We start from the raw sequence: 12,919 nt of genomic DNA on the forward strand, positions 1-12,919 counted from the left end.
TTTATGAGCTTAACTCTTGTGATCTAAACTACAGTGTAAGCAAGTTCTTAAGAATTCCCTAGAAACTTTGAGTAATCATCCACAAGTCTACAGAAGGTTATTACCCCTGTGCATACCATACTTTACAGTTGTTTTATCTTTGGGAAATCATATCTTTTCTGTAAGACTGAATTGTGCCACTCAAAAAGCTGTTTTGAGAAAACATGCCGGCCTGATTATCGACTAAGTGCACCTGAGTGTAGGAGAACACACAATTCCAGTGTATATATATATCTATAGCGCTGATATGTCCGAAACTTATCACTCTCTCTTTTGTTTTCTCGACATTTATTGTCCTTCAAAAAACACTGAATCAGTCAAATAGGTGTGACCCACTTAAAAACATCATACATCTTCTTTAATCAGAAATATATATATTTTTTTTTACATCAGCTGAGCTTTCAAAATTCATCTGCTATATATATTTGAAAGATTTCTTTATGACAAAAGTACATTCACCAGTAGATTTCAGATGAACAAGCAGCATATGAGCTATTTTTATGAAGATATGATTTTAGAATGATCCGATATAATTGTCTTTGTTTATTCTTTATTCAGTTTTGATCACTCTTAAGACCGACCTATTGGTCACAGGGTTTAAGCTATATATTTGACGATGAGAAAACTGAGTCCTATAGCTATACTGTCACTCCAGGACAGCTAAGATGCCCGAGAGACACTTTCTATACGAGGACAGCTGATGACAGGTACATGTGATTAATATACAGTTTCTACACCTAACCAGACATCCCCTCTGTCCTATATACACACTTCTTAAATATAATCACATTATTTGAATATTTTGGACCAAACAAGATAGGAATGAAAACATTCAAACATTGACATTTATACCTAAATCTGTATTAAAAAGTTTAATAGAAACACTGGTTTTGTTTCCTCTCAATTGTAGATAATTATATATATATATACCAGTAGGCTATTTATATCGTGTATTATTAGATGTAGTTTTACTGTATATAAATTAGATATATTATTGTCAGGTGTACAACAAGGATACCGTGATATATTTATTAGATGTACTTATGAGCTGTGCAGATACTTGCTGACTATATTATGCAAGGTATATATACATTGTATATATATATATATATGATGTATTTCTATAGTTTAAAAAAAAAACACCCAAAAGCCTGCAAATTTAAGTGCCACTTAATTTGTAAGTCCTTAAAAGTTTGAAAGTTTATTAATACAATAAATATGTTTACAAAAATGAGTAATTATTTACTCTTCAATGATTACATTCAAAATCAGGTTAACTATATATATACTACTATTGGGTATTAAATAATGAGGAGTTATTATTCATGTATTAGGAAGTTTTTTCGTTTTTTGTTTTCAATAATCGCTGTATTCAGAATATTGAGCATATATACACAAAAAGCAAGATTTAAAAACGAAACATACAAAACTGAAAATAAAATATTATACTTTGTTTATTAGACATGTATTTAATATATATAATAAGAAAACTGAAAAAAAACATCAACAGGAGAAGACACTAACTATTTTAATTTACTTAATGGCAGTTGAAAATATTTGCTAGTTAATATATGAAAGGAAACAGTTTAACAAAAGGAGATATACATAATTTTCCTGCAAATATGGTAAAATGCTTGGTAATTCTCATAAACATCCTTTATTTTATTTCATATATTGTGTTAAAGACTATTCTTGTGTACTAAAGTGAATTTATGAAATTAAGGACTATTTAGGTGAATCGCTAGTCCTTGGTGAAATCAGCTCGATTCGTAATGGGCTGAGAGGTTAGTGTCAAACCCTGGTAAAAATTTAGTGTATAATTTAAATGTTAATTACATGTAATTTATTGAACAATTATATTTTGTAAACATGTAAAAAGAAACATTTTCATTGATTAGAAATATCAATTTAATAACAATATCATTTTAGAAATGATAGATAATACATTGGATATATAATCAGAAGCACTAAGGATAGGAATATTTAGAAGCGAAGGACAGTTTTTGTGAGAAACGTTATATTTTATAGAGGAAAGGTGGTTAGTGATACAGGTAAGAAATGATATGCTTACATTAGTCCCAAGGCCCGCACTGCTACCTGTTCCCATCCCAGGCAACATCTGTGAAAGGAGGGGGCACAATCAGCTATATACATATATATAAATAAAGGAGGCATGCTGTAAGCTTCAGATATAAAATATTTTATATAATTTATACTTTATGAAAATAAATATATAATTTGTCTTTTATAGCTATAAATTAATTTACATCAAAATTTTGTACTTATGCTATAAATATTATGATTCATTGAGAAATATTTTCATTTTTTTGAAATTATAATTAATATAATGTGATTAATATATACAGTTTTCATGATTATATATAGTCTGTTATTAAGTGATTGTTTCACCAGCATTAGATCTACTGTGTTACATTAGTACAGTATTTATCTCTACATTTCATTAATGATCCTGGTAATAGGCTTTTTTCTTTGTATTTTTAATCTCTTTGTGTGCAAAGAAAAAATACATTACATAAGAAAACGGTTAATAAGGGAAGAAAAATCAATATGGTTCCTTCCTTTCAAGATGGGCACCTTTCGTGGGAAAAATTACCCGGTATCTTATAATGTTAGGAATTGCTACTACAGTGTAACCTACTGTAATATCGCCATCTCTAGCTTTATACCATATCTATAGAACAGATCTGTTCCCATGACAATTAACCTATACCCAACCAATCATCAGCATGGACACACTGACCAATCACAGCCTGGTTTTTATATCACATCTGAAGACAACAGAATATAAAATTATTGAATAACGTAAACTGAATCTCAAGTGACGCATAAGATATTCCCGTTGATAAAACATCCCTCTCTATCTAAAAAACTCATCACTGCATATCAGCTTTAGTGATGGGTTGAATAATCAACATTTAAGTCAAATTTATAATTGGTTATAAAGGACTGGACTGTTATTATAACAATTTTCCTGACATTTTTTAAGAGAGACCAGTACATGCATAACTATTTAACAAAAATCTTCTATAATGTCTTAGTTTTTGTGTGTATTTTTAGCGTACACATGTGATTTTAAAAGGTTTTGAAATGTGATCACTTGTATTAAAATGATTGACAAAAATTAGCAATGAAAGGGTGGATTGTGGGTAACATTTGCTGTGTAGCATGATCACAGAAGCTTTATAATACACTATAGGTATTGTACCTCTTACATATAAAGGCAGGGTGTATGTAAACTTTCATTTTATGGTTGAATGAACTCACCAATTTTAGTCTTATATCACATCATTTCTTGAAACATTTTATGGGACATAAACAGACAAGTAAGGAGCTTCCTTGTCTGGGAGAATCATTACGCCAATTTTACAGACAACCGGACATAATGAAGAGGAGACATGGGTGTCGCGTCATGTGACAGTAATGGTCACAGTCCAGTTACAACCTGTCCTACGGTCTCTAACTAACAACTAATCAGAAGGTTTTTTTTACCACACAGATATGACAGACTCTCGACCTAGGTTACATAGTACAGTGTTAGAGACAGGTAACTCGTTAGAGACAGGTAACTCGATGTCTGTACAAACTAGAGAACAAACATGCGTATCATGTCAATAAATCAAGTACCACACCTTCATGGAAAAATCCTAGAAAATGTTAATATTTCGATATAACATATAAATGATAATCTTATCAATGACTATGGGACGTTTAACCTTGACATATGTGACCAGGATCCAACACACTGCCGATGTTTACTGTCTTTTTTTTAACCATCAATACAAACAAAGTTGTGATGATTGTATAAAACATGTCACAGGCTGTTGTCGCGTTCTGGACACCCGTGGAGGTCACCGAAAACAAAACATCACCATCTTTTTACGGGGCCTTCAGGTGTGAAAAATGTACAATGTCCATGAAATATAAGGATTAACATTGAGATTAAGAAGAAGAGTTTGATATCTGAACCGTTTAATGCGTTTTTCTGGCTGATCAGCTTCCAGCCCAGCCTGCTGAGTTCTGAGGTTATTTTGTAAAATAAACAACAGTTTGGTTCTGTACATATATAGCTACAAAGTCAATATTACAAAACACCTCTGTCGACTACATAATGACCTTAGTAACAAAGGCTCTAAATAATCTCAGACAATATTGAGAAAATACACCCTAGCTATCCGAGTAATTACATTAGTTTTCTTTTCCATCACTATAAATTTTTGCTGTAAACCAAATGACCTTTCTGGAATAATTAACATAATCTAAAACATCCATACACAAGACTGATATGACCGAGTACTAATAAAATTGGTGTAAATTAACCTACTGTTGGCGGATAGTTACCCTCAATTGATATCAACCATCTACAAAGGTAAGTTATGTTCATTTCACATTTTAAAGCAGCCTTCGGATCATGTGTTCTGTATTTGGGTGTAATGAATAATGAACTAGTTCCAGTCGCTCCAGCACAATGCATGTTCACAGGTCAAACTGGTGCATTGATGACGACAAAATAATCAATGCTAATTAAAGAAAAGCCTTCTCACAAGGAAAAAGATTGGATTTCGGTACTGGCCAAAAATAGACCGCATGCAAAATGGATCATGAAAGATACATATGATGTGGGGAAAAAAATTTGAAATACGGTACAAAAGTGGGAGGAAAAAAGAGCTTGCAGGTGTGTAAATTCCAAAAGAGCGGTGCTCTTGTTTTACAAGTTATTGGTTTAGTGCACAAGGCAACCCTGATCAATAGAATCTCACGGATATTATTATCAGCCCCACCTCGTCAATAATGGATGACCAGGCGATTGCGCAGGACTTATTCCCCACTCTGTGGAGATGAACATGAAAGACATCAAAGGATTTCTCCTTCACATAAATACAAGTCAAACTGACACCTACTGCACCGGTCATACACCAACCAAAACTAGGCTGATTAAAGGTTTAATAAATCCGGACCTATTGTACCCACGACAGATTGAACTCCTCATAAAAGCTGGTCGAATCTAACATACTTATATTTTAAGACTGACTGATGTATCAGAAAGCAGAATTCATTACCTGAAAATCAATGCAATGTGATTTAATTTAAAAAGTGTTGGGAGTTAATTCTAAGTTACCTCCCTTTGTTGTGGCGTGTTTGTGTTAGGTAATTGTAGGGTAACTAGAGCATGAACAACAGGTACTGTATCGGTACAGTAATGTATCGTGATGAAGCAGTTTCTCCATAGTCTAATCCTCCACATATTTATAAAGTGCCACTGTTCTTCTGTTGATTTAATAAGAAAAAAATTTCAACTTGTTAAGCAATTATGAAGTTAGTAAATTATGCATGACATATTTCACCTCTATACATTTGTGTATCTCCAGAATATCACTAGAGCGTGACATCAAAGTACTCGATGGTGCTTCATATTGTTACGGATAGAAATGCATTTTAAATCTCATAACATTGAGAAATCACATTTATTTTGATAAATTAAGTCAAATTTACTTTAATGTGTTTTAAATGTAAAAAGTACACAGATATTTAAAAATGAAATTCAATACTTTGAAAATCTTTCAAAATATTTAAAGTCTCAGTACAGCCAAGCTGATAAGCTTGTTGGATCCCTAATAGTGAAATAATTAAGACATTAAGGATTTCATAATCTTTTTGAATAAATACCATGAGATGATTAATGATCAGGCAAAGCACATTTATATTTTTTTCTGGGTTATTACACTTTAATTCATTAATATCAATTTAATAAGTTTTACATAACGAGAAATTTACCTATAAATCTCTATAACATATCTTTATAGTCCAGATAGTCTAGATATACTCTAAGTACCAAGCTTAGCTTCATTGTGGTGGAGTGCTGATACATAATTCATTTCTGTTACTAAAATAGTTAAAATGTTTTAAGCAACAAAATATTTATGACAATAGTCAAAATGCTTTTAACAAATAGTGCATTTGAATGTTTTTGATATATGATGTTTTTGTGATATATTTTAATGATTTTCTTCAATTCAAATATGCACAGCTAGTGAGCTAATAATAAAATCATCTTAACATATATTTCAATTTTCACAAACCCCGTGAGTTTATGGTGTTTTTATGTGGAATTTATGTGGATTTATAGAAATCAAATTGTATTTCTTTCTTGGTATTTAATTAAGGACCCTTGAAAGACATGCATCCCCTCATCCTGGAAAGATTGAGAAATTTTCTCAATATTAGAAACTTGAAAATTACCCTCTAACTGCTTACAAGAAACTGATATATTTTATTATCTAGGAAAACAAGAGTTTTATGTGGGATGCACGGATCAGAGGCGGGGCTAACTGATGACAATTTTGACATGGTATGCAGGTTTTCGGAAATAATTGAACGTTTGACAAGGTGAGTTGCAGGTACTGAAATATTAAGAACACAAAAGCACTGGATACGGAGCTGTGGGAATTTGTATTCGGGAATGGTGGTCGGTGTAGCATATTGTACAAACTGTAAACTGTTCATTGAAATGCGACATGGGCTCCATACAAACAGTCAGCACTGCAGCTTCAATTGGATCATAACTTTGTTTGCCAGATTAGAGTCATTTGTCTGAGGAAGGCATTTCAATTATTCATACTTGAGAAAAATTTGAAGGCTGGAAGGATTAAAGTAGAACTGTTATAGAAACTTTCCTAGCTTGCAAAATTAGTTTAGAATAAATCTAATTTTACCTCAGAATTTGTGACCAAATTACCAAGACATGCTGAAAGATGTTGAAGATATCAATGGAATTTCTTTCTTTGCCAATAAGTGACAATTGTTGGCCCCCATATCTGTTCTTATCCCGGAATCATTTTCCTTAAAATTAATCAAAAAAGTGTCTACAGTACGCATTACATAATGCTTGGGTCCAGATAACATTCCTCTCTATAATAACAATGCCTTTTCGGTAACGAATGACATTATAAATTTGACTACGGGCCGTTGAATGTTGTCTATGATCGACCAGTCCATTGAATTCACAAATATTGTTATTTCTTCAATAAAATCACTGAAAATAAGTATTGTGTTGGTGTTGATTTGTGAGATTCTAGCCGAGAGTCTGGCAGGAGTAATGTATAATATAAATTATTACCTACAGCAAGACTAGTACAATAATGCAAAATTATGTTACTGAACGAAAAAACCTTGACACCTTAGGCAAAAACAGGAGAACCTTTAAACTTATTATTCTGACCTCCGACCTCACCCCACTAACCTCAATGACCTTACCATTACAAAATCATATTAATGAACAAGAAATGTAACATTACAAAATGGCATTCCTGGCAATATACTGACCTTGTATAACCTGATCATTCTGACCTCTGACCTCACTCCACTGACCCATTTGAAGGAAGGATGTTTCTAGTGACCATTAATTACTATCATTATTATAGGTATTTTATAAACTGTTATATAAGGTAGACTGAATTATGTAGGATAAGATTAAGGAAGATAAATTCAATAATTTTGTGGGAGGAAATGTGTCAAACACTGGTGATTTTAGGATGTTTTTTTTATGACTGTATAAATGTAGATGCCTTCAGGAGAATTGTCGATAAGATCATCCCATGTTTTCGTAAGTGTGAGGACTGATTGTAAAGGTGACTCCAACACCTACTGTTTATGTTACAAACAATCTGGGATCACTTCTAGGAAACAATTATTTTAAGTTAAGGATCACTTTTGATTTCCTTTGAACATTATAAGACAATCATCAAATGTGACAGAAAGTCTTTTCAGGAATTAAAGATGTAGATTTTAATAATGTAAACATTTACATACACTCGAAACAAACTTTGTTTGACCCATAAACATGTTGATCCACTACTGTAATCTATAAACATGTCGATCCACTACCGTGATCTATAAACATGTTGATCCAACACTGTAATCTATAAACATGTTGATCCACTACTGTAATCTATAAACATGTTGATCCACTACTGTAATCTATAAACATATTGATCCACTACTGTAATCTATAAACATGTTGATCCACCACTGTAATCTATAAACATGTTGATCCACTACTGTAATCTATAAACATGTTGATCCACTACTGTAATCTATAAACATGTTGATCCACTACAGTGATCTATAAACACGTTGATCCACTACTGTAATCTATAAACATATTGATCCACTACTGTAATCTATAAACATGTTGATCCACCACTGTAATCTATAAACATGTTGATCCACTACTGTAATCTATAAACATGTTGATCCACTACTGTAATCTATAAACATGTTGATCCACTACTGTAATCTATAAACATGTTGATCCACTACCGTAATCTATAAACATGTTGATCCACTACTATAATCTATAAACATGTTGATCCACTACCGTAATCTATAAACATGTTGATCCACTACTGTAATCTATAAACATGTTGATCCACTACTGTAATCTATAAACATGTTGATCCACTACTATAATCTATAAACATGTTGATCCACTACTGTAATCTATAAACATGTTGATCCACTACTGTAATCTATAAACATGTTGATCCACTACTGTAATCTATAAACAGTTATGCCATCCTATCCTTTGTAGTTTGAAATCAAAGTAATGAAGGCTTTGTTTTCTACTGTGAATTACCATTTATTTATCAATTCCTCAGTTGATTGGAATATGCTATCCATAACATCAGTAAATTTATAATTACTGGCCAACATCAGTAAATTTATAATTACTGGCCAACATCATGCAGTAAATTTATAATTACTGGCCAACATCAGTAAATTTTTATATTAAGGTTTTATATAACAACAAGGCCTCTGTTTGTTGTCGTTACCATAAACTGTTGACAGGACGTTATAAACAATAATAACTATTTTCATCCTGTATAATTCTCATGCGATGGCTGAATCACCAGATCTCTACACACAAAATATGTAGTTTACTCAATATATATATATTTTTTTTCCATTACATTGTATTGTCAAAATATGTAGTGCACTAAATATATAATTTTTGATCATCATGATTAAATACTGAATTGGTTTGTTATAACATCAGTGTATATAGTCAACAACAATACCTGGCTTTTCTGACACCCTGTCTAATCCGACCAAAATGGTCATTCTCCCATGGTGTCGGATTAGACAGGTTTCACTATAGTAATACGATAATTTAACTTGTATCCTAATTATCAACAGTAAGTTTAATCTGATAATCACATAATGATGTATTTCTGTGACAATGTTCTGTCCATTGTTTTATACAAGATTGATAACATTTGTTTGCTCCTATTGTTTTGTCAATAATGTTTGTTGAAAAGACAAATTCACATCAATAAGGTTAGCTGTCCTCGAGATATTGTGTGGAGAGAAAAAATCAGAAAACTGATTAATTAGCGACATGAATCATGGCCGAGCAGTATAAAATATATAACAGGTGGTGATCAGCATTGATGGATAGATGGGGACAAAACATATCCTTATATCTCATTCACGCGCTATTATACAGCATGCTCAAATTATCTCGCTTTATTTTTATCTTTAAAAATATGATAAAAAAAACCAGTAAGTATATTGAGGTAAAATAAAAACTGACGACGACAAAATAGTAAGATGTGAAATACACAACACATATGTATAGTGTAAATATTCATTTATAAGACTCGGGAAGTGACGTCGGAAAATAATCTGCACGAGCACGGAATGACAAGATTGCTACAATGACAAATCTTGAATTTTTTCTTTTTCTTGTCATGAAAATCTCTCTTTATAATTTTAAGAGTCGTACATGAGGAATTACACAGATTTAAGAATGACAAATTTTGCAGAAAGAAACCAAAAAGAAAAAACCCAGCCTATAAATACAGGGAGTCCTACATCTCAGTGATGAGATTTATACAGAATTAAGTATGACAAATTTGATAATTTTTCTTTTTTAAAATGAGCCATTTTTTTACCCGAGTAATCAGTTTATGTTGCACATTGTCGTGTGTTTCCAGATAAAACAGCCTAAAGCAGTGTTAATGAGTGTTAGAATGATGGATAGGAGCAATATGTTGTCCTCTTCACCCTGCCTACTCTACCCCTACACCATATTTAAATCTGACATAATGACACTCAATATTTGTCACCTTGTACATACTCTCTGTTATTATCCATATCAATCATACTGTTTTTGTGTGAAAATATTTTAATATCTGTTTGACATTGCTGTGTTTTTCTGCCTCAGAACACAATTTAGTTATGATTGATCTGGTTTAGGCTTTTGAAGATGTTGAAACATATACCATAAAATTTTCATTAAACATTCTATTAAGGTCAAAGTCAAGACTTTATATTTGCTGTATATCACTGAAGTCTGATGACCTTGACACTGAAGTTTGATGACCTTGAGAATGAATTCTGATGACTTTAAGACTGAATTAGTTAATTAAGTCTGATGACTTAAGACTTAAATCTGATGACCTTGAGACTGCAGTCTGATGACCTTGAGACTGAATTCTGATGAGTTTAAGTCTGAAGACTTTAAGTCTGAAGTCTGATGACCTTGAGAATTAGAATTAAGATGACCTTCAGGAAGTTTGAGAATTACTTCTCTTATCATTACAGGCAATAAAATGACAACATGTCAGAATGCTGTTGTTTCTAAATTGAGTTGCTATGTTACGCCTCGTCATTGTGATAGATCCTATACACAATCCTGACATTTATCTAGACAACCTAGCGTGGACATGCTATTTTTCATCACTTTGTCATTTTACCAAAATAAATACAACAAAGAACAGTGGAGAATCTCCTCAGAATCATTCATGTTCCTAATTGTAAATTGCAAGCCTGAATGAGCAAAAAAATATGACAGTGATATTTTGCACATGATGACATGCAAACTTTTTCCAACTTCAAATGTGATTTTCTAAATTTTCATGACAAACATATTTTCTCTCTAGAACCAATTTGGAAGATTACATCTGCTATAAACAAACACAATGTGTTTAGAAGGGTATCAGTTAAATAGGACAAGACAGGTGTATCAACTGAGCTCAGTATTCTTTGTTGTTTTCCTGGATAACAGCTAGCTTGCTACTCAATTAGTTATACCAAGTATTTCAAGTGGTACCAGCCTGGCCCATGAGATCTAGACTTGCTATCAGAGCTGAAGGCACAGTTCTAGTATGATCAAGGACGCTCACTATCAGAGCTGTAGACACAGTTCTAGTATATTTACCCAGAAATGATCCAGGACGCTCACTATCAAAGCTGTAGACACAGTTCTAGTGTATACCCAGAAATGATCCAGGACGCTTACTATCAGAACTGTAGACACAGTTCTAGTATATGTACCCAGAAATGATCCAGGACGCTTACTATCAGAACTGTAGACACAGTTCTAGTATATTTACCTAGAAATGATCCAGGACGCTCACTATCAAAGCTGTAGACACAGTTCTAGTGTATACCCAGAAATGATCCAGGACGCTCACTATCAGAGCTGTAGACACAGTTCTAGTATATTTACCCAGAAATGATCCAGGACGCTCACTATCAGAGCTGTAGACACAGTTCTAGTATAATTACCTAGAAATGATCCAGGACGCTCACTATCAAAGCTGTAGACACAATTCTAGTATATTTTCCCAGAAATGATCCAGGACGCTCACTATCAGAGCTGTAGACACCGTTCTAGTATATTTACCCAGAAATGATCCAGGACGCTCACTATCAGAGCTGTAGACACAGTTCTAGTATATTTACCCAGAAATGATCCAGGATGCTCACTATCAGAACTGTAGACACAGTTCTAGTATATTTACCCAGAAATGATCCAGGACGCTTACGTTCAGAACTGTAGACACAGTTCTAGTATATTTACCCAGAAATGATCCAGGACGCTTACGTTCAGAACTGTAGACACAGTTCTAGTATATTTACCCAGAAATGATCCAGGACGCTTACGTTCAGAACTTTAGACACAGTTCTAGTATATGTACCCAGAAATTATCCAGGACGCTTACTATCAGAGCTGTAGACACAATTCTAGTATATTTACCCAGAAATGATCCAGGACACTCACTATCAGAGCTGTAGACACAGTTCTAGTATATTTACCCAGAAATAATCCAGGATGCTCACTATCAGAGCTGTAGACACAGTTCTAGTATATTTACCCAGAAATGATCCAGGACGCTCACTATCAGAGCTGTAGACACAATTCTAGTATATTTACTCAGAAATGATCCAGGACGCTGACTATCAGAGCTGTAGACACGGTTCTAGTATATTTACTCAGAAATGATCCAGGACGCTTACTATCAGAGCTGTATAGACACAGTTCTAGTATATTTACCCCGAAATGATCCAGGACGCTTACGTTCAGAACTGTAGACACAGTTCTAGTATATGTACCCAGAAATGATCCAGGACGCTTATGTTCAGAACTGTAGACACAGTTCTAGTATATGTACCCAGAAATGATCCTGGACGCTTACGTTCAGAACTGTAGACACAGTTCTAGTATATGTACCCAGAAATGATCCAGGACGCTTACTATCAGAGCTGTAGACACAGTTCTAGTATATTTACCCAGAAATGATCCAGGATGCTCACTATCAGAGCTGTGGACACAATTCTAGTATATTTACCCAGAAATGATACAGGGTGCTCACTATCAGAGCTGTAGACGCAGTTCTAGTATATTTACCCAGAAATGATCCAGGATGCTCACTATCAGAACTGTAGACACAGTTCTAGTATATGTACCCAGAAATGATCCAGGACGCTTACTATCAGAACTGTAGACACAGTTCTAGTATATTTACCTAGAAATGATCCAGGACGCTCACTATCAAAGCTGTAGACACAGTTCTAG

At 33.4% G+C, this 12,919-nt stretch overlaps 1 protein-coding gene across 1 annotated transcript in view; it reads right to left on the minus strand.

The window, feature by feature from the left end:
• Positions 1-12,919, minus strand: part of LOC117339612 (nuclear hormone receptor HR96-like) — a 100,959-nt gene that overhangs the window by 9,916 nt on the left and 78,124 nt on the right. Inside the window, exon 3 of the mRNA XM_033901299.1 lies at positions 2,111-2,158. Coding sequence (XP_033757190.1) covers positions 2,111-2,158 — 48 coding nt within the window. The remainder of the gene's footprint in view (positions 1-2,110; positions 2,159-12,919) is intronic.

This window comes from Pecten maximus, chromosome 12, assembly GCF_902652985.1.
Source record: "Pecten maximus chromosome 12, xPecMax1.1, whole genome shotgun sequence".
Classification (NCBI taxonomy): Eukaryota; Metazoa; Mollusca; class Bivalvia; order Pectinida; family Pectinidae; genus Pecten; species Pecten maximus.